Below are 23,066 nucleotides of genomic sequence, written 5' to 3' on the forward strand. Positions count from 1 at the left end.
GCTTAAGCTGTTGTATAATGCAAAAAGCATCATCATGCTGGACTTTACTTGCCCTTTAATTTGCTTTATATGTCAATTTCTCATCACCATGCCTGCACTGGTTTATTTTTAGATCATTTTCCATTTTTTTAAAATGATAGAGAAGACTTCAGGCACCAGTTGGTGTTTATAGTTCTTTCAGACAGTTCCTATTGGTTCCCATTTAAGATGTGGAATATAATTGTGTATTCAGTTACCTAATTCAAGACACCAATTGCTGAGAAGCTATTTTACTGATGGACCAATTACAACCTCAGTTTCTTTTATGGGTTGACTTTTTAGTACCAGGAGTGTACATATTTGATTCTGCTGTTGAGGTGTGACATCTGTGAGTTGTACTGAGGTGGTTCCTAAAAGGGTAATTTTAAAAGCTTATCCAGCCATCAACCACTTTCTCAGACTTGTGGCTGTTCAGTTCAGACCTCACTGGAAATACCCTAGTCCTCATCTTTTGAGGGTGGAGCAGAGTTGGGCTACTACAAGTCATGTGATGAAATTCACCCCTATGCAAAGGGCCAGTACACACTAGAGAACTTAGGTGTAATATAGACATTATGCTGGCTCTCTGCACAGGCTTGAATTTCACCCTAAATTTCTAAGGCACTAAAAAGAACAATGGAAAAGCAGGAATGCCACACAAAACAAGGTGTAGCATGCATATTTAAAAAACTAGTCAAATTTAGGAGAGTGAATTCGTATCCATAATATCTAAATAATGGGGTAAGGAGTGAACTTACTTTTGCACTACACAATGTCAAGTATGCTCATAGACTCAGACTTTAAGGCTGGAAGGGACCATCATGATTATCTAGTCTGATCTCTGCAATTGTAGGCCACAGAACCTCACCTGCTCACTGCTGTAATAGACCCATAACCTCTGGTTGTGTTACTGAAGTTCTCAACTTGATTTAAAGACTTCAAGTTACAGAGAATTCACCATATGCTCCAGTTCAAATCATCAAGTGCCTGTGCCCCACTCTGCAGAGGAAGATGGAAAACCCCACAGTGCCAGTCTGACCTGGGGGAAAATTCCTTCCCACCCCAAAATATGGCAATCAATTAGACCCTGAGCATTTGTGTGAGACCTGTCAGCCAAAAACCTGTGAAAGAATTCTCTGTAGTAACTAGAGCCCTCTCCCTTCTAGCCACTGGAGACATTTGCTAATAGCAATCGTGGAAGGGCCATATGCCATTGTAGGTAATCTCATCACATCATTCCCTCCATAAACTTATTAAGATCAGTCTTGAAACAAGTTAGGCTTTTGTCCCCATTACACTCTTTGGAAGGTTGTTTCAGAAGTTCATTCCCCTGAGGGTTAGAAACCTCCAGCCTGACCATTCACCTTTCAGCATGACTGACTGACTGATGCCTGCCTCCCTTTTAACCAGTTCCTTACCCACCTTTCGATTCTTGTATTAATCCCCATGTTTTCCAATTTAACTAATAATTCCCTATGTGGAACTGTATCAAATGCCTTCCTGAAGTCTGGGCAGGCTAGATCTACTGCATTTCCTTTGCCTAGAAAAACAGTTTTCTCCTCCCCCAAAAATTCAAAAAATCAGCTAGGTCTGGTACAATGTACCTCTTTGTAAAACCATGTTGTATTCTATTCCAGTTACTGTTTACCTCTGTCCTTAACTACTTTGTCTTCCAAAATTTGCATACAATTGAGGTCAGGGTAATGTGTCTTTGTTTCCTGGATCACATTTTTCCTTTCTGAAATATAGGAATGATATTTTCAGTTCTCCAGTCATAGGGTATGACCTCTGAGTTTATGGATTCATTAAAAATCCTTACTATTAGACTTGTAATTTCATGTGCCAGTTCCTTTAATATTCTTGGGTGGAGGTTATCCTGGCCTCCTTATTTGGTCCCATTAAGCTATTTGAGTATCACTTCCACTTCAGATGTGGTAATTTCTACTTTCATAGCCTCGTTGCCATTAACCATCCTGTCACTCTCCCTAGGCTTCTTACGACTCTTACTCAAAACCAAGGCAACGTGTTCATTCAGGCATTGGGCCGTGCTTGGATTATCTTTAATCTCCACCCCATTCTCAGTGTTTAGCAGTCCCACTTCTGCTTCCTTGTTTTCCTTTTATTTATGACTAAAGAACCTTTTACAATTGGTTTTAATTTCCTTTGCAAAGTCCACCTCTGTGTGGTTTTTCCCAGTTCTCACTTTCTCTGTACCCTTTCTGACCTCCAGAGGTAGCTTTCCTTGCTGATCCATCCCTTCTTGTTCAGGGTAATTTAGGACAGTGTTTCTCAACCTTTTAAGTAGCAGTACCCCCTAACTTCTGAGAATTTAAATAAGTACCCCAACACTCAATATTCCACCGGATTTTGTATTTACAGACTAATGAGAGCCATATGTTGGAAGAAGGGCTGAATATATAAGGCTGTGATATGACAGATGTCAGATCTAGTGTGGGTAGGGTTATCACCTTTACACCAGGGGTGCACAACTCAAGTATGTACCTGGGCTAGAGGTGATGTTGGCCAAAGCTAGGAGGCTTTGAGCAGCATGCCAATGCTGGGGAATATAAAGCACCGTGCTAAATTTTTTGTCATAGATTTGAGAGGAGGAAGGGGTGAGAGAGAGAGAGAGAGAGGAAAAGAGGGTAACTGGTAAAATCTGGGGCTGTCATAGTTGTCAATTTCACTGTTCAGCTAGAGCAGTGAAATTGACAAGTTTTCTGGGCACTGAGCTTTGAGCCAGGGAGGGGGCTGCCACCTGGGCATATTGCAGGCGGCTACCGCCTGGCTGCCAGCCCGGGAGGTGGGCGATTGCCACCCAATCTGAGCTGGGGTAGAGGAGGCTTTCAGCCCGGCTGGGACCCAGGGATGTGGGCAGGCACCTGCTGTCTGTCTTCAAGCCGGGGTGCTGGAGGCTGTCTCTTGACTCGGAGCTGGGATGCGGGTGGCTGCCACTCAGCTGCAAGTCCAGCTCGCGAGATGCAGGAGGCTGTCACCGGGCTCCCACCTGGGAGCTGGGACCTGGTGGGAAGCAGAGAGCTGCCTCCCGGCTACTGCCCGCCTCCCAGCTGGGAGCTGTGACTGGGTGGGAAGTGGGCAGCTGCCACCTGCCTCCCCTTCACTTTGTTTTTCCCTGCGTACCCCCTGCCTGTGTCTCGCGTACCCCTGGGGGTACACGTACCACAGGTTGAGAAACTATGATTTAGGAGAGTACACAATGAACTAGTCTGAATGTCTAGACTGGCTGCTGCATGCTTTTTTATTTTGATTAAGGGTTCTGATTTGCTGTTAATGCTTCAAGGTGAACTTCGACATTGTGAGGTTGAGCTATTTTTATGTGGGCTTGAAGAGCAGTGAGAGTGAAAACTATGAACCATTCTGATTGATGTGTGATCTCTTACTATCAGATATATTTTTTTTAAATGAAGGAAGTTTATTATTTGCGACTTCCAGCAGCACTGGAAGTATCAGTGTTTTGAGGTTCAGCCATTGTCACGAGGAAAAGATTATAGCTGTAAAGAAATTATTAGATGTCTGCCCTATATAGCTTCTCCAGCTGTCTTCTGCTTCTACGGAACAGAATGCCAATATTTCACTGTTAGGAGGTGATGGAAGCTAATACATAAAAACATTCTTCACCTTTCAAATGTTACCTTTGCATTTTGGTGTAGACTGTTCACTGCTGAGTTTCTTCCTAGAGCCTTGCCCTGTGGAGAAGATCTGTGCTACTCTTTAGAGTTCTGAAGATGTTGTATTGCTTTGTGCTGAGGTCAGAGGACTAGGAAATGCTTCTGAGAAGGAAATATTGTGTGTGTGTGGGGGGGGGGGGGTGGCGAATTCAGGAAGGGGATCTATCGCGAGCTCCCACTCTGGCCAGCAAGCAGCCAAAGAGTGGAGAGAGCAGGGCTGGTTCTATTCAGAAGGAGCTGCTGCCAGTTCTCCCAAGTCAGCATTCTCCCCCAGGGGGGATAAGGGAAGTCATGGGGATTCCTTACAAGCTGCCAGGTCCCTACATTTGTGTGGCAAACTTTTAAGTTCTGGCTCTGAGGTCTTCACAAACATTGGTTAATTAGACCCAGAACTTTAAATATAACCTATGTATTTATTAAATACCTATTACCGGGTTGTGGTCGTCTTGTTCCTCGTGTCAATCCCATCAAACGGGGTCTTCTCTGTGAGCCTTCTTCCTACAAAGTGCTCTAATTCCCTGGGTGCAATGATCTCAAATACTTTATGGGCTTTTAGAGCACCTTGCATCTCTACGGCCTTCACAAACAGTTAATTATAGCTGAAAGGTATTCTATGATCATAGGCTTGACATTTTAAACATTTTGAGTACATATAGGAGGGAATATTTTGAAAGTAAAGCCAGTGCCAGATTTATCTGGGTGTAACAATTTCAATGTCAGATATCTATTTTTAACTTAATCCAAAATTTGCATCACAAGCTAATAGTTTGTTTACTTAATTTTTTGAGCAAGTAAAATCTTTATCCACTCCAACTACTTCTTGATACACTGATTTACAAAGGATATCTGGCAAAGCTGTGCTCTCTGAGACCACCTATTAAAACAAAAAACAATGTTGAACTCTGTGGAAGTAAAAACTATTTTCTCTGTGACTAACTTTTGTTTGGCACTATTTAAACTTCATGTGGTTTACATGATTAAATGGGATCAGAATGCAGAGTGTACGTGCTAGAACAGCTAAAAACAGCTAATTTTGAATTGGGAGTAGTAATTGCTACAATGTGGATGCATGCCTTAATCATGAAATGCAAAGCTGAATTGTCTGTTTTTCATAAACCAGCCTGTTTCACTTGGAGCTGTAAACTAAACCAGAAGGGCCTGTTTACAAATTAAATAGGATGAAAACATTATCTTGCAATTTTCCATATCAGTGTTTATCCTTTGAGTTTAAATGTACATGTTTTGCTGCCCTGGGGGTGGGGGTGGGAAATCTGTAATTACAGGTTGGAAGTTGTGGGCAGAAAGAGGGAAACGGTATTGCTGATTATAAACTCATTCTCTGTTTTTAATCTTTATAGATGTCCTAGGGCTTTGTAGTAGCTAATCCGTCTTCTGTTTTTGTAATAGGTAGCTTCATGATCATATCCTTGTTTTTGTAAAAATAGAACTGTCAAAATACTCTTTGAAGTATATGTAATACTTTTGTATATTAAGGGTTTGAGACTGGTTCTGCAATAGACTTTTTTTAAACATACTGCTAGTGGCAAAAACTCTGTGCAGTGAACATCAGGCAACCTAAACATTTTTGTTGTTTTTTCCCCGTTTTATACCTGCTGAGTGTGGATTTTAAGCAAACAATCCCCCGCCCCCATGGCTGTTTTAATTCCTGTGCATACATGTTCCAGATCATACACTTTGTTTACAGCATAAGGAAGAAATGTATGTACAGGAAGTCATTCTAGTCAAAAATTATATTGACATCAATGACGTTTCCATGCATGAAATGAGGGAGGAGAAGACCCACTGTGTAGGTGATTGGGATTTTTCAAAAGCACTCTCCATTTGTCTGCCTGTTCCCAAGAATGTGAATAGGAGTTTTATTTATTGAGTTCAATGGGAATAGAGTTAGTCCAATATAAAGATATTACTTTCCTTTCAAAACAAGGCTTTTTTCAAGAGTAAAGGTATCCGGGATTTGGCAGCTGTTATTCCTTTAAGAACCATGTTGTTACACCAGAGCTTTAGGTAACTTTTGTTTTCATATTTAATCAAATCCAAATGTGGAAAGTCAAATCAATTAATCTTTTTGGTCAAAGCCATTAAGGCCTCTTGTTACACTCATGCTGATTTATTTAGTTCTTTTTATAGGGTAAATGTTGAATCTTTGCATAATACTGCATTGTTTGAAAAATATTTGGACATCAGTGGAGACATTTTAGCTACTTGGATAAAGTACATGAGCTGCATTAAAGGATCAGACATACTGGGCTGAGAAGCTTTGTTTTTTTTATTTTTGTTTTTAAATCCTAACAGCTGGTTCCTAGCAATCTCTTTTATTTCTGTAAGACTTATGAGGGTTTTCTTGAGGGGGGAGGGACATCGTTGTCACTTACTTTAAAAACTTTGTGGGAAGCTGCATAAATTGCAGAAAGGATGTTGTTTTTCTTAAAGCTCCCTTAAGGTTGGATTTTTGAACAATGATGTTAGCTGGCCAAACCTTTTCCCTTGTGACTTGGTTCCTCTGTAGATCTCTTAGATTGGAATGCTTAGAAGGGAGAAGGGAAAATAAACACAACAAATGACTAGGCATACCATCCTTTTAACCATTGTCTCACCATATTAGCATTCCGTCCTTCCCCACTGTGCCAAATAGTGTATCAGTACAGCTAACATAGGCATTATACCTGCAGTAGAAATCTGTAGAGCTAGAATGAGAGTAGATAGCCGTTTCCCTCCCATCCTCTTCTGCTTTCTGGGGCTGTCAGACTGATGCCTCTTAAACTGAATGTAATGCTGTTATCAAACTGCCCTTTCATATGGTCTCTCTCCTGCAAGCTGGGTTTCTGATTATCTAGTTTGGACAGCCCCAAGTGAATAATGGCACTGTCAAGCTGTTGAACATCAGCACAGGTTAGCATCCTATAATCTGCTTTGTTCTGGAACAGAATAAACAGTTTGAGTTCTTCGCTCTCACTCTTGCTTCCAGAACTTTCTTTTCCCTCAGTTTATTTAGGCCTCTTTTGAAGGGCACTAAATAGGCTAAGAGAAAATTAATGAGTATGTCTCTGTGGCAAGGCTGGCTGGGTTTGTCACTCGTGTTCCAATGACCTTTAAAAACTCACAGGAAAGGAGTGGGATTGCAATATTTCCTTCCAATGCTGACTAGCCAGTCCAGTGCAGTTGACTCCATGCCACCAAGCCCCTATTCCTCTTCTTGTGGGATGTGCTAAGACAAACTCGACCCTCTCTTGGAATCCCCTCCATGCTGTAACCGGTAGTGCATCCAGAATTTTGCAACTAAGATAAGGGGAAAACAATATGCAAATTAGCAACATTTTAATGAAAGAGTGAAATCACACCTGTGCACCACTCATGTTAGTGGTGCTGACTGCCTCGTAAGTAGTCACTTGCACTTCGTGTCTTTAGTCAGCTCTCAACAAATAAACATCAGAGCTAATCAGCTCAAACATTTTGAGACTGCAGTGCAAGGAGAGTGGAAAATGGACATTTCCCCAGTCGCCATTGTTACTCTGCCAGCAACTAAGCCTTAGCAATACACAGATACTGCCATAGGATATTGGGTCACTTTCAGCACACTTTAACTAATGGTCTGTTCCTTGGCAATATCGCCTCCATTGTTCATCAGTGGACTTGATCTTGATTGTTGGGTAAACAAAGATTAACTACAGCATTTCACCATAGCTATATTTGCTGAAGTGCGTAGAAAGCTGAGCAATAACATTGGAGGTAACTTCACTGTAAGTTCTCCAACAGCATAATGGTACCTTTTTGCCAGTCGGTTGTTTGATAACACACCATGGAAAACGCTAAGTCAAACTGCCAATTTTTGTTCTGCTTTTGCAAGGCATTTGTTGACTTGTTCCTCATGTGAGGGCATCTCTAATAGCCACTGATGCTCCTAAGAGTTTTATGTTTTAATATATTGATCACTAGTGCATGTCTGATTTACTTAGGGCACTTATGTGCAAGCAACTAGAAAATACATCATACATATCTTTTTGAGACAATCTTCCTGATTTTGAGGAGACAGAACTTTAAAAATATTTTACTGGCAGATGCCAGTGAATCTACTTCCCAGATGTTTTCCAATCAGTCCCTTCTCCTTGACTTTTAAGTTCTTGGCCCTTACACCCACTTAGCAAAACAGCTGCTCTGTGTTAAGTGAGTCCTGGCACATATTACCCTGCAAAGAAACAACTTTGGTCTGTTGGCAGTTAATTTAGTAGCTCTTGATTTCTCCACTGTTTTCATATTTGAAGACAGATTCTGTTCCAAAAAAAATTCAGTGCTATAATTTTAAACTTGTTTGTACAGAGAGAATGTGGCGGAAACATCATCGATGGCTGTGTTTAAATTCTTTCCATATTGTTTTTTCTTTGCAGAATGTTTTGTCTTGAATAAATTCCCATTAATCAATCAGCTTTTTAAAATTTTCTTTGTACCCCAATTGATGCCATTGGTAAAAGATTTATACAGAGTTTTGTTGCTGCTTTAGTTTTTCACACACCATTTAACACATCCACGGTGTAGGTACTCTTTAAAATACTTTGCAGATTTTTTTTTTTATCCCTAGTAGTGCAAATCTAAAAAGTCATTGTTTTTTTTCTTTTCTTTTTCCCCTTTTCTTTTCTTAAAATGAGACATTGTGGTGCTTTTGGGAGTCTTTGAGAGAGGAGGCTTTTTCCCCCCCTATTGTTTTGCACTCTTCAAGTTGTCTAGAGCATAGTGTCTCAACCTGTGGTACGTGTACCCTCAGGGCTACGCAAGGAAAAACAAAGTGAAAGGGAGGCGGGCGGCAGCTGCTCACTTCCCGCCCAGTCACAGCTCCCAGCTGGGAGGTGGGCAGTAGCCGGGAGGCGGGTGGCAGCCCTCTGCTTCCCACCGTGTCCCAGCTCCCAAGTGGGAGCCTGGTGACAGCCTCCTGCATCTCGCAAGCTGGACTTGCAGCTGAGGGACAGCCTCCAGTGCCCCGGCTTGAAAACAGACAGCAGGTGCCTGCCCACATCCCTGGGTCCCAGCCGGCCTGAAAGCCTCCTCTGCCCCTGCTCAGATTGGGTGGCAATCGCCCACCTCCCGGGCTGGCAGCCAGGCGGTAGCCGCCTGCAATATGCCCAGGTGGCAGCCCCCTCCCCGGCTCAAAGCCCAGTGCCCAGAAAACTTGTCAATTTCACTGCTCTAGCTGAACAGTGAAATTGACAACTATGACAGCCCCAGATTTTACCAGTTACCCTCTTTTCCTCTCTCTCTCTCTCTCTCTCTCTCTCACCCCTTCCTCCTCTCAAATCTATGGCAAAAAATTTGGCACGGTGCTTTATATTCTCCAGCATTGGCATGCTGCTCAAAGCCTCCTAGCTTTGGCCAACCTCACCTCTAGCCCAGGTACATACTTGAGTTGTGCACCCCTGGTGTAAAGGTGGTAACCCTACCCACACTAGATCTGACATCTGTCATATCATGGCCTTATATACTAAACCCTTCTTCCAACATATGGCTCTCATTAGTCTGTAAATATAAAATCCCGTGGAATATTGAGTGTTGGAGTACTTATTAAAATTTTCAGAAGTTAGGGGGTACTTGCTACTTAAAAGGTTGAGAAACACTGGTTTAGAGTCTAGCTAACCAGGAGATCTTTTACTATCATTCCAATTGGCTGCTGGGAAGGGTTCATTCAAAGCTGTCTTGTGGTTGATACCCTTTCCGAGTCTCGTCTACAACTATTCAGCCTTTAAGTGGGCACAAAATAGGAACAGAATTTTGTGACATCGGACCCCCAAAGGCAATGTTTGGCAGGGTTCCTCATGGAGGAACTTGCAGTCTGAGAAGTTCTTGGCAGCCACAGGAGAAGTGAAGACCAGGAGACTTGGGATAAATACTGGTCTGCCAGCAGATAGAAATGGGAGAAAAAGCAAAATGTTTGGTTGGGTGAATTTGAAAAGAGAAGCAACTGGCTGTGAGCCGGGCACAGTCTTAGCTGAAATATGCACCAGGGTGATACATGGAGCCAAGAACTTTATCTAGCCAAAATTGTCGTCTTCACCATGATACCTACCTCAGAAATTAATCTTTGGCTTCAGCTCTTGATTTTCAGGCTGCTGTTGAGGTGTTCCTTTAAGCTTTGATTCATGAAAGCGAGGGTGCAAATTTCTTCCTGGATCTTGTGGACTATTGATGATGACAACCCTTTTTAATTGGTCTATTGGACTCTTTTGTCCAGCCCACTTTGTGGACCGAGCAAACATTAAATTCCTGTTACTACTTTCTTCTGAGAATACTACTTATGGCCGTACATATGTTGTAGTATTCTCTCTGGTTCTGATGGCCTGCGCTGCTCCCCAGTGGGCTGCCTGTTGTTGATACTGTAGAACTGGCTAGCATGATTTTTCCTGCTCCTTTCTCTTAAGGATTTCCTCTTTATAGTATATCCATGTTCATCTTGCTCAAGGTTGAAAATTCACACACATTTTCTAAAGTTCTTTGGCATGCTGGTGTGTTATGCTGTTGCCAACCCACCAATTTGACCCATGTGTAACCTGTTTTGATTTTAGTTGTGGTTTTAAACATATCCTTTTCAAAATAAGAGCGCTAACTTTATCTTCATTTAGCATGTTCAGTGTAGGCTGTTTTTCTAAAATGCCTTTTATAGCTGTAAGGATGTCTGGTTTCATGGTCATAAGATAACTGCTGGCATGACACACACAGTCTAAAATTCACTTAAACTTTTTGTTGTTGTGGTTGGAATGCTCCTGTCATGTGGAAACTTTGACTGCAGATAAACTCCCTGGAACATGTGCTTTCAAGAAAAAAAAGTGGGTTTTTTTTTTTTTTGGGATAGGGTCTGTTGCTCAGAAGGCAGATAAGATGAATGAATTCTTCTTTCAGTATTCTGTGAAATGATTGCATTTTTGTGTGACAGCAGTTGCATGCACAGCCCCAAACGTGGGCAGAAGGAAGATGGATAGTGTACTGTGAAATGTCTGTTTTCCAAAAAGGGTCTCCACGGAAAATTGTATTTGTAGTCTCACTGACTGTGTATGTTTAACAGTCTTCTGGGTGTCCAGCATATTTTCTTTTTTTATTACTGTGCACCACGTTTATATCTCTTGCAGACAAAACAGTCAGTCACGATGTTGACCTAGTTCGCTAAATATGGTGTTTAGGAGATTTCCACCGTTATATTTAAAATGTGTGAAAGAGGACCCTACCTCTTCTGTACTGTTAATCATTACACTGTCTATTTAATGGTTTGACAGCTTCTGTGGCTCTTCTCATTTAACATGTTGGGGAGACAGACTGGCAGCAGGAGTAAGCTGAAACCTGGTTGTATTCAGGATGGGATTCATACTTGTAAAAGGAGAATTTTTTTTTTTTAAAGCAAAGGCATGTGTTTTTTCTAAATTAAAATCAGAGACATTTTTGTCAAAATAGAATCACTCAGTCCATGTGCTGTGGACTCATAACTTTGTCTAAAATCAGATGACCATAAAGCCGAGTCCAGCTTTCAATGTCGTTTGGTGGAATAGCTAAATCTGCTCCTGCTGTTATTTGTTACATCCTGTTAACGGTGCTCACTGTGACCCTCATGCAGTGTCAGTCAAAAGTTAATTTGACTTACATGTTTGTTCCTTTAAGGCGAACGTTTGCACATCTGCAAAATGTGGCACCATGGTGGCCGAGTTTCACACATGTTTGTCTCATTTGCTACCCATAAGCATAAAATGTATTACTCACAGGGTGAGCATGCATAGAATGTATTATTAGCTATTCCTTTCTATCACTCAGCTATCAAGTACTGGACAATCAAAAAATAGAACTGGGCTGATGTGAGACAGTCTGCATATTGTTTACAGGATATTTCAGATCTGAGGAATATTACTGAGAGTCTGAGTCCTGGTGGCAGTCTGCTGCAGCACAGAGGCTGCAGAAACAAAACCTTTATGTAGGGTTTTCATGTGAAGTGCCAGAAAGGGACAGCGTAAGCAGTCAGTACAAAAGAAGGAACTCCTGTACCTGTCTTGGGCTGTCCCGGGCAGTCTTTAAGGGAAGAAACTTAGTTTTGTAAGAGTTATGAAGTCTGAAGAAGATTCTGAAGATGGAGAAAATAGAGTTGGGGACCCAAGCTAAGTGAAGGATGGAACAAAATGAATGTAGGGCAGAAAAAAGAGTATATTGCTTAGAGCAGCCTGTTTTGAACTCTAGTTGGGTGCTTACCTGGTAAACTGCAGCAGTTTGTAATTGAACGTGAGGTGAATTATTTGCTGCTGGCAGCAAGAAGCTGCAGGTTCTATGATGAGTTGTTGGTTTTCCTGTGCTGCTAAAAACACAGTAAGTATATTGTATTTCTTATTAATGGAAGACATATTTTTGTAGTAACCCTTTCTGCACATGTTGAAATTTTGTAAATATTCAAGTTGTTCCTTATTTTTTATTTAGCATCAGTTATGTCTGTAGCCACTGTAATAGTGTTCATAAATTGTTCGTACTTGGGAATTTCAGCTATTAAAAGGTTAGAATAAAAAACAATGCTGTGAACTACTTCTTAATTGACAATTACTTGGTTTAATGGACCATAGTAAATTGACATAATTGAAAATAATCTGTGTGGAAATCACTAACCCTTATATTGTACATTGTTTTTTACGACTTGATACTAAACATTTTTTATACTAATTATTCTAATCTTGATTTGAGTTTAATGACATAACAGTGGTTTCATTTGGAATATTTTTCTCACTTTAAAAGGAGCTTTACTGAAGAGTCTGAATTTGTTCACACTTATAGATGTAAGAGCTTGAAGGTTAAGTCTGAAGCTCTTTGACAATTTAAAGCAGCTATCTGCAGACAAAACATTTTATTGAATTCCTTTTGAACTGAATATATTAGAGCAGTGATTTACAATCTTTTTTTCATTTGTGGACCCCTAAAAAATTTCAAATGAAGGTGTAAATTCCTTTGGAAATGTTCAACGTAGTTTGCAGACTCCTGATGGTCTGCAGACCACAGGTTGAAAACCACTGTGTTAAGAGTATTTAGAGGCAGCAAAGAGGATGCTTCATACATAGTCTTTAAATTATATAATTATAACTTACACATGCAAAGATATTTAATGTGACAAGAAAAATTGCCAAGTTTCAGAGCAAAACAACGTATCCTCCCCAGTAATAACATGCGTGCACACACAGGGTTAGTATGGAAGTGATGACTGGCCCTAGCTAAACACCAAAAAGGCAAAGGTGTTTTAATACAATAAAATTTTACTAATTCAGTTTGACTGGGAGAGAAATTCCAAATAGATTTTAATTAACAAATCAGTGAACAACAACAAGCATGTGTGTAAATGCATTACAAAACAAACTTCACTTCAACAGTTGTCTACTTGTACTTATTTGATACTTAAGGTACTAATAGTAACTGTTAGGATGTTTAGTAAAAGCAATTTTCTCCATTACCTATCTTATTACAGTACAGAATAAAGGTTCCAGTCATGCTTTCAGCTCCATTGTATAAGGCATTCTGCAAAAAGAGTAAGAGTCATTTCTTCAAATAGCAATATGAGACCTTGCTGCAGCACATTGGTATTACTAGAGAGGTTACTAGAGACAGCTTCTTCTTGTATGGATTATCTGTACACTATTAAATACACTTGGAAAGACCAATGTTCTCTAATGAGGCAAAGTTTTTAGAATTCTAACAGTGCTTTTATTCTGCCCAAAACCTAACTTAATTTTTTTTAAAACACTTTTTTTTTTTACGTGAATACGTATTCTTGTTTTATATACCTTTTTCTTGTTTTCCTTCCTTCATGTGCATATAAAGACTGACCAGACTTTCCTGTTTAAAGATCCAGGAATCATAAATTAATGTTTTTGACAACTTAAGACTGGAACAAAATATATTTCTTACAGAGCATAAATTTTAAATGTTGCATTAACAATGTCAGTTTGCAATGTTTTTATATGAGAAAACAAAAAAAATCATTCAGCCTTTTTTCTTTGGAAATTCAGTTAAGTTTGCTGAAGGCTGGTTTAGTGGAAGATGTGGTTCTCGCTAAATCAGGAGCTTTAAAACTTGTATTCAGTGACCTGCAGCAGCTGGAAATAGCTTTAAGTTACTGTTTTTAGTGAATTATGTAGAGAAGCTAGTCTCTAGGTACCCAAACTTGCAGCCAACATTCCATTATAATCCTGATTTGGGACAGGGGACTGGCATTTACCAGACGATAGTTGAGTCAGGCCCCAACCTGACTGAAGCTGCTAGGACTCTGCCACAACATAAATGTTGGATAATAATAAATAAAGATGCACTCAAAGTGTTTCTTCATAGTTAGCTCAAAACACACCATGCAATTTAACTGCTTCGCTGGGTGGTATGGCTCTTGTGTTAAGCTCTTGTTATCATGGAAGTCAGTTTTTAAAAAAGATGACAGTATGTACGTAAACTTTCATGTCCCCGCCCCCCAACCCCGTTGCAAAATCCTTGTTTTGTGACTACCTCCATCTATGTATTTTTCAAAAGTAAAACCAGTCTCATAACTTGAGACTTGGCATGGAATCTTAGCTAACTTTTCTGGAGCTCCTAACCTATTAAGAGCTAGTCTAAATGATACTAAATTTGCATCCTCATGGTGCAGAGTGTTACTGGGTCACATTTTCATATCCTAGATATATATATGCAAAAGCAAAGATGTGGAGTCTGTACATTATGCATGGAATCAAACTCTAAAATGAATTTAGGATGTTGATGACTGCAGGCTGCAAACTTTTAAGTCCTTATCAAAATATCCTTCACTAAACGTCTTTGTCTTACACGTAAGAAGAATGCAGCATGCAGGCAGGAAAGTTGGCAGAAGCAGAATTAAGTTTTTTTAACCTTATGCCCTATGACTATTTGCGTTAAAAGAATAAAGTCCAATATGAAAGTATGAAAACTTATTTTTTTAATTTCTGAACATCGTAGCATCTGGGTCTTCAGAGAAATCTTTTGAATTCTAAGGGGACTTTTCCCCTTAAGTATGTGATATTCTCTTCTATATAGTTCTTATGATGCCCTCATCACTGTAGTATGTAGGCATTTTCCTGTAGTGAATTAAGCAATGTGTCTACATGTCTGTCACATGTGGTTTGTTTTCTCTTATGCTTTCTCTAGTGGGAGAACTGTGCATACAGGAGCGTGGTGTCTTTTGGTAGGGTTTTTAAATGTACATGCTTGTGTGTGTCTATAGTAGATATTGACAAATTAAACTGTAATTTAATGAAGATTTCTTGCCTGGGAATAGGAGCAAATTATGAGATCAACTGTTTTATAATGGCATTCTTAATGGGTTCACATTATGCAGTAAATTCACTTGTAATGGTGGGGTTTTTTTGTTTTTTTTTTTAATTCTGTCTTTATGCAGCTGAATACAGATTGGAGCAAATATGATGATCGGTTGATGAAAGCAGCTGAAAGGGGAGATGCGGAAAAAATTTCATCTATCCTTGCCAAAAAGGGAGTCAATCCTACTAAACTGGATGTGGAAGGGAGATCTGCGTAAGTAATTCCCAAGAATGCAGTGGAGGGTGATGGCATGAGTGGTAAGATCTGGCTAGGCTGTAAATCTTTCTTCATTATATCACTTGAAAGTTTTTTTTTAAACATTTTTACTGGGGTGTGTGTGTGTGTATGTATTAGACTCCTCCCCACCTGAAACTGTCCTCGAGACATCAAATTACAGAATTAGCATTCTAGAGTTACAAATCTAGTAGAGGATTTTAAACAAAAGAAGAGTGTATACATGTTCTATACTTTTCTAAAATAAGCTCCCACTGTACCATCCTAGTTGAAATTCACACTTCATCTACCCACATACCATTGTTTTGAGGGCTGTCAAACTCCTGTCAGTCAGGTTCATTTAGCAGTACTGCTTTTAAAGGAGGAGAGAAAGTAGGAATGGGTATTCATTGACAGCCGTCCTTTGAAGAGATGAGTGTAGTCCTATTATAAGAACTGAACAGGCAAAAAGGTGCAAATCAGCATAGTTTAGGACAGCAAAATTTGAGAGTGTGGTAATCTGAATGAAGGTAAATTGCACTGAGAGTGGTTTGAGGGGTTTGATTAGGTAAGAGTTGAGAACTCTACAGTATTAAGACAGGGAGGCATGAAAGCAGGAAGATGGGGAAAGATAAAGAAAACCTACTCAACAGAAATCTGTGATCCATGTTTTGATCCCATGAATTCAGGAGTTTGCGGCATGACGGAGGCTTGCCCATAAATTCAAAAGCAAGAGATCTAGCCAATCCAGAAGTGGCTGACTGTAATTTTTATTTCCTTGTCATTGGACAAACTAAATCTATATATGTAGCTGGGTTTTCTTTTTTCTGTGTTTGTATGTAAAGGTGTATGGCATAATTTATCTCAAACGTCTTTAAAACAAACACCTTCCTTCATCCTCTCCCCACCCCCCCAAAAAAAACAAACAAAAAAAAAACACCCTCTAAATCTAAACAGATCCTTTCCTATGTGAGTCTTTTTTAAAGGTTTCCTAAAATCCTTTTGGGTTTGCTAATTTAATTCTTGTCATAACAGATGTTAAAGGAAAATACAGTTGGTATTTTTAGAATCTTCAAAACCAAAAACAAGATTTGAAAAGCATTATCCAGATATTACTGCCAACCATTTTGTCTCAAATTACAGGTGTTAAGACCATATTTCTAGGTTGTTCAACAGCATTAGTACTGTATGATTTGTGGTAGGTAATAGTAGGTAAAAGAAATATGTACGTTTGGGTGGAACATTCCTATAGCCATCACACCTAGCCAAAGATTATGCTGTGATACTATTACTTTTAACTATGTGCCTGATTCTGCTAACCATTTCAGGTACTTGAATCATCTTGTATCAAAATTGCCACATACACCAATAAAGTAGAAGTACAGTGGCCTTCAGATATTGTCTCACAAGCTGCCATTCTTTAATTCCTATACATTCTTTGTCCTACTTGTGTTTTTCCACTACTGCTTATGTTACTCTGTAGTTACTCTGGTTTAGTGGAAATCTGAGTGCATGATAGTATGGTTTACTTCTACTTGAGGATTAGTGATCTCTTAGCCTATTTGTGCACCAACGTGTAGGAGCCAGTCCTAGCTTTTATAAATAATTCCACAGATGAGTCAACCCTAGGTGCAAGTATTTTATGGAAGAGTCTGCTTGTGTTGTGTTGTGCATCTACCTCCTGTCTGAAATAGGAGGGATTCTGGTTAAATATTGAAGTCTGAACTGCAAGGTGAAGTCTGAACTCAGAGGTGGACCCAAGCCCAAAAACTCCTCTGGGTTGATGCAGACTTAACAGACTATTAAGGGAATTTTCAAGCCTACGGCATACCTGACCACTCAGCAGCCCCCCAGATTTAAAATTGTGGGATGCAGCTATGCTACGTTTGGGCCCCAGTGCCACCACGTGCTTTTCCTGGGCCTCTCAAATATCCGGGTGCATGAACAAATACACAAACACAGCTGGAGCAGGGGGTGGTCAGAGCGAGAGACTGCCATTTGAAAAGCCAGGGAACTAGACAGTAAATACAAAGGGAACTGTTGGATTTTGTGGGGCAGGAAAGGTAAAGGAGAGAGGAGGATAAGGAGCAGCTCTTTACCAGAACTTATCCTCCATCTTTAACATTTGGATTGACAGGAAAATGTTGAGTTTATAGCAATCAGCTTGACCCTCCCTAGTCAAGGCATGTTCACAAAAGTTAACAGGAATCCATTGGCTGCAATTTCAAACTGAAGTGATAGAAGTGTCATTGATTTGACTATGCTAATACTTGAGTCTAGTAAATTTGAGCCATCATTTGGAAATGGAAAGCCTATCAATATTTCACTCGTTCTCTGCCACAGACACAAAATACTGTACTGGTTTTATTGAAATAAATAATGGATTTATGGAAAGAAAGCATACTTCCTCTCCCCTCTTACATCCCCCCCCCCCCCCCCCCCGCCTGGATGGACAGACAGACAGATTGACACGCACGCGCACACACTTCCACTCCATTTGTAAGATTCATACCTGGAGCAGAAGTAAAACATTATGTAACTCTTAATTGGGTCAGGGCATGCTACAACACTAGGCTTTCCAGGCTTTCACTAGGTGAAATCTGGTTTTAATGTACCTAGCACTTCACTGTACAACTGTGGTTTTTTTCTTGTGAACTCTGCCTCTGCTGGCAAATGTTACCCTTTTATTTTTGTTCTTCCATGCAAAACTAGTCTGTTATGCCAAGAAATACATAGCATTTTCTTTCTTCCCTTCCTTTTTTTTTTTTAGATTTCATGTTGTAGCATCAAAGGGAAATCTGGATTGTTTGAATACCATTCTTGTACATGGGGTTGATATCACAGCCGGTGATGCTGCAGGTATGTTTCCTTAAAGTTTAAGGGTGAAATTTTCAAGAACACTTGGCATGGGTCTGATTTCTGCCCCCAAACAAAATCTACATTAAATGCTTGTAACTTGTCCCGTAGGATGGAAGAGGCTAAAATAGATTCAGACTTGAGTACACATTGAATATCTGCTTGAAATTCTTTGCTTTCTTGTGGCTAGAAACATGGTGTAGAGTACATGCTTCAGGCTGTCTCTAATTCTATGTTGGATATAGGTTAGGTTCTCTGAATTGAACAGATTTCCAGGCAATAGAAAAGTTTAACTCAAAATAGTGTAAGTAAATCTTAATACATAAATTTAAGTAAAATAAACCACATCTGTATTGGAACAGCATAGTTTATGGAGTTCGGAAAAAGTGCTTGGAGAATTTAAAAAAGTTTGGTTCTAAGCAGTATGTAAAACTATGCAGATGCTTCTCTGAATTGTCTCTGGTCCAGAAACCAGCTTGGAAATCTCATGGGATTTTCATAACCTTGACATTCCATCTAGGTTCTGAATTTACCAGTGAGGCATGTGGAAACTGGAAAGGTGGTGAAAAATAAACAAACAAAAATTTGGTCAGTTATTTTCTGTCAATTTTCTTGTTCCTTATGAATTAAATGGTGCATTATGAATAGTGATGCATCTGGATAACAAGGGAAACATATTTTAGATGTCTTTATGGTATATTTTACTGCATGTTCATAATGATAGCTCTACTGTAGTTCCCAGTTTAATGCTTTTATGTATCTTTAATCCATAGGGAGAAATGCTTTGCATCTAGCTGCAAAATATGGACATGCTCTTTGTTTGCAAAAGCTATTACAGGTACTGAAGACTGAAAACCAATCTTTGTGCCACATTTTACATTTAGACGTAAAAGAAAAGAAGGTGTTCTTCAAGAGATGTTGTCAATTTTAAATCTAGTCAGTTTAAAATAAAAATGAAAAGTATTTTGTGATACTGCACCTGCCCCTAAATTCCCCTCTTGGTTTCTATAGTCTTACAAATTACGTTTTCCTACTTAAAAATAATAACAATTTTTTTAAAAAAAGGTTGTCTGCCCCGCTGCTACGTGAAAGGACTATGCAGTGCTTTTTACTGAAACTTTTAACATTTGTTAGTATACTTTAAATCTGTAAAGATTTAAAAGCTTTCTAGTTTAGCAATTTCTAACTTTTACTTGTAAGCTTGAGTGACTTGTTCGTTATAAATATTGGAACTACATTTTAATTGATACATCTCTAGTAATTAAAGATGACTGTTTTAACAGTACAATTGTCCAACTGAAAATCTGGATTTGCAAGGTAGAACTGCGCTTCATGATGCAGGTAAGCAGTGTTTTGCCATTCCAGGAACTGTTGTAAGCAACTGTTTCAGTTCATTTTAAGAGGTTTGCCTTTAATTATACTTCTCACATTACCATAGCGTATCCTTTTCAGTGTCTGCTGTAGAAGAAATTGGTAGAAAATATTTATCTGCCTGATTTTTTGTATTCTGTCACTCAGCTAATATCTGTAGCATTATAACTGAGAGGCACTCAAACACTAATTCTGTTTTCAGGTGCCTAAGATTTTGACAAAAGCCCTTTGGTTGAATAACTCCTGATTCTATGATCAAGTGTGTGTGTGTGTGTGTGTGTGTGTGTGTGTGTGTGTGTGTGTCTGTCTGTGGGGGTAAGGGGAGTGAGGCTTGATAAAATTTTATTCATTTTTAGATCAGTGTGAGGAACTGGATTACTGCTTAAGACATATTTTTAGATGCTGTTTTGCTTTCTTACAAGTGGCTTCTTCTTAAAACTTCAGAATTGTCATGGACTTTGTCCTTATAGAGGAAAATGTGCCTTTGGCAGGTCATCAATCAGTTTAGAAACAAGGACAACAGAGGTTAGAAAACTTTATACAACAATGTTTTCCACTGAAACTTTAACAATGGTGCAAGAGGTGATGCTCTAGAACACTGGCGTACAATGTTAGTAAACTAAAAGCTTAGTTTTGATCAGTCTAAATCCTTCCAATACTCTCCTTAATATTTTGGATGTGATTGTGTGTTTACTGCAAATGGCACACGCTTTCAAGAGCATAGCACCAGAGTTCACTGAATCCTAAAAGCATGAGACACTCTTCTGTATGTGTGCGTGCATGATTTGACTTTTCTGAGAAACAGTGTATTAGAGGTTGGAAGCTGGCTTGTGGTATTCTGGGGGGCTCTTACATCTGTATTGTTCTGCATAAAATGAAATAGGAGTCTCTCATTTGGGTTTGATTTCTTGCTCCATATGCTGTGAGCAGCACTCCAGGGGAGTACCTCACGCTGCTCAGCAAGTCCTCTGGCTCATTAACGGGCAGCGATAGGTTCCAGAGTCCTGTCGGGTCCTGCTGAGCTGGAGGAATGTGGGCTGCACAGCGGAGCTTGGCAGATGAAGGCTGGAAAGTGGAATCCTAGGCGTACTTGGCACTCCATGGAAGGCTCTCCTCAGACACTTAAACCACTCTTTCTTTTCTTTGTTTCCAAAAGCTATGTCAGACTGTCCCTCTAGTATTCAGCTACTGTGCGATCATGGTGCCTCAGTCAACGCCAAAGATGGAGTAAGTCACTAGTGATTGCTATCCTTCCTTCTCCTCAGAACCTAGTTGAATGCTGTGGTTTTTTTTTCTCTTTGAGAATGTGCCCTTTCCCAATTTTTCCTGTTTTCCAGGATGGGAGGACACCCCTAGTGCTGGCCACTCAGATGTGTCGTCCAACAGTGTGTCAGCTTCTGATCGACAGGGGAGCAGATGTTCATGCCAGAGACAAACAAAACAGGTAATGCATGTCACTGGGATATGTTGGCAACTGATCTATTCTTAAACAACAGGGCTATCTCTCAGCTTTCAGACTTTCAGGTTGTCAAATGTGTTCAATAGTTCAGCTGAAAAATATCCCAAATTAAGACTTACTTCAAATGTTGATTAACCACTTCAAGTAATACAAATAAATAAGACTGCATTCACAAAATCCCATTTCCACCACAAAAAGTCCATAATTTCCATGACAATCTTCTAGTTTTCAATGTATGTCTTCCTGGCTTATGCAGCTGAAAGATTGTTGACTTGTGTTGAGAATGTAGTCTGCTGCTTGTAATGAGTTGGAGAGAAATAGAAGTTGACAGCTGAAAGGCCAAGGGAAAGGGACTTCCTTGTCTCTGAACTCAGGCACTTCTGAAAAATTTCATCTGCACGACATATCCCTTCACTGTGCCCTGTGTTGCTATGTCTGCTGCTCCTGCCTAAGTCACATTTTTAAAAGCACCCAAGTCCCATTAAAGGTTCTGAGTGACTTAGGCACTCTTATCATTTTTACCTTGTGCATTTACATATCTTCATTCTGATTTTCATGCACAGCCACTTCTTGCTCAAATATTTCTACCTCGATTATAAATATGCTGTGCTGGGGGTTGGGTGTGGGGACTTGTCTTGGCCAGAGTATGGGAGTTTACAACAGTACTTTTGAAAGGTGCATATGCACTTCTTTGAGTGGGATTACAGGTTTCCAGGCGCCGTGCAGAATTTGGTCCCAGGGTTTTTTGTGAGGCTCTTTTGATGTGTTTTTTCTATAGTGTTTGTAATTTGTGTGCTGAACTTTTAAAAAAACTTGAACTGAAGGATGAGATGATAAAAAATAAACCTGTATTTTGAAAATCATGAGTCTCTTGAGGAAAATCAGAGTTGGGTTTATTTTCCTTTTCTCTGTAAATAGAGCACATTAGCTCAATGGTTTTATACTCTGCAAAATAATACTTTACATATTGGTTAAATAGAAAAATCCTATTATGTGAGGATGCCTTGAGGAAAGGTTCTTTTTTAACCACAGGCTTCTGTGATTGAGTTTACCAAAAAGTAGAGATTTATGCCTTCAAGTAAGCGGTGCATTGCAAATATTGTCTTCTCCTTCAGAGTCTGATGTGTGTGGTCTTTCTCCCTGCCCCCAGGACTGCTCTAATGTTAGGCTGTGAATATGGCTGCAAGGATGCAGTTGAAGTTTTACTCAAAAATGGTGCAGATGTTAGTTTGGTTGATGCCCTTGGTCATGATTGTTCTTACTATGCCAGAATTGGTGACAATGTTGACATTTTGGCCCTATTAAAGACTGCCATTGAGGATTTCAGCAAAGGTATGAAAAGCATTTCTGTATTTGGGAGAGATTTCTCTTCTCAGATTTGTTCTCATGCTTATTATTCCTCTTAGTGAGTGTCTGTTCTTGAGTGGGTAGATTGTATTAATATAAGCATTGTAATGTTTTAAAGAAAAAATTCGTATCTGAATTACATTTTGTGAACAAATGATGTCTTTTTGGAAAGAAGTTTATTCAATATACGGATATGATATTGTCTCAGTATATGGTACGCTAACCTTGGAGGACAGACTTTGCTTACATACAGAATGGGAGCATTAAAATGTATCTAATCTTAGGATACTCCATTGTAATGTTATGCTGTTACAAAAAATAACTGTATATGATGTAAATATGTTCTACATTTGGAAAATAATCAAAAATGGAAATAATCTATTTTAAATAGGACTAGTTGTTTAGACCTGTTGAAATTGCTATAGCATTATCAATGATGATGAGAAACATTCAGTTTTATTAATAGTAAAACTACTTGGATTTGTGGTGATTCTTTCAGGTTAACAAATCAGAAATGCAAATTGGTAAATAGATATTTCCTCAATCGTCACTGTGTTAGATCAATGTCTAGCTTGAAATAAGTCTGTATAAAAAAACTAAAAACCTAATCTTTGTTGCTTTTTTAGCAAGGGAGGCTATGAAGAAAAGACAGCCTGAACAAAAGGTAAGACTTTTTTCTATGCTAAATGTCCAGTTCCAGTCACTGAGACAGCTCATGTGTTCATATGCATTACTGACATTGCATGTTCGTTCTATACTTGTAAAGATTCCACTCTTTG

At 39.4% G+C, this 23,066-nt stretch overlaps 1 protein-coding gene across 3 annotated transcripts in view; it reads left to right on the forward strand.

The window, feature by feature from the left end:
• UACA (uveal autoantigen with coiled-coil domains and ankyrin repeats) overlaps window positions 1-23,066 on the forward strand; it is a 56,985-nt gene that overhangs the window by 15,744 nt on the left and 18,175 nt on the right. For all 3 annotated transcript variants that reach the window (XM_067555468.1, XM_067555469.1, XM_067555470.1), the window contains exons 2-9: window positions 15,121-15,254; window positions 18,025-18,113; window positions 18,884-18,948; window positions 19,394-19,451; window positions 20,638-20,708; window positions 20,819-20,925; window positions 22,091-22,272; window positions 22,914-22,951. In XM_067555468.1, coding sequence (XP_067411569.1) covers window positions 15,121-15,254; window positions 18,025-18,113; window positions 18,884-18,948; window positions 19,394-19,451; window positions 20,638-20,708; window positions 20,819-20,925; window positions 22,091-22,272; window positions 22,914-22,951 — 744 coding nt within the window. The remainder of the gene's footprint in view (window positions 1-15,120; window positions 15,255-18,024; window positions 18,114-18,883; window positions 18,949-19,393; window positions 19,452-20,637; window positions 20,709-20,818; window positions 20,926-22,090; window positions 22,273-22,913; window positions 22,952-23,066) is intronic.

Source organism: Emydura macquarii, unplaced genomic scaffold, assembly GCF_026122565.2.
Source record: "Emydura macquarii macquarii isolate MOO-44397 ecotype Brisbane River unplaced genomic scaffold, CSIRO-AGI_Emac_v2 contig_1644, whole genome shotgun sequence".
Lineage (NCBI taxonomy): Eukaryota > Metazoa > Chordata > Testudines > Chelidae > Emydura > Emydura macquarii.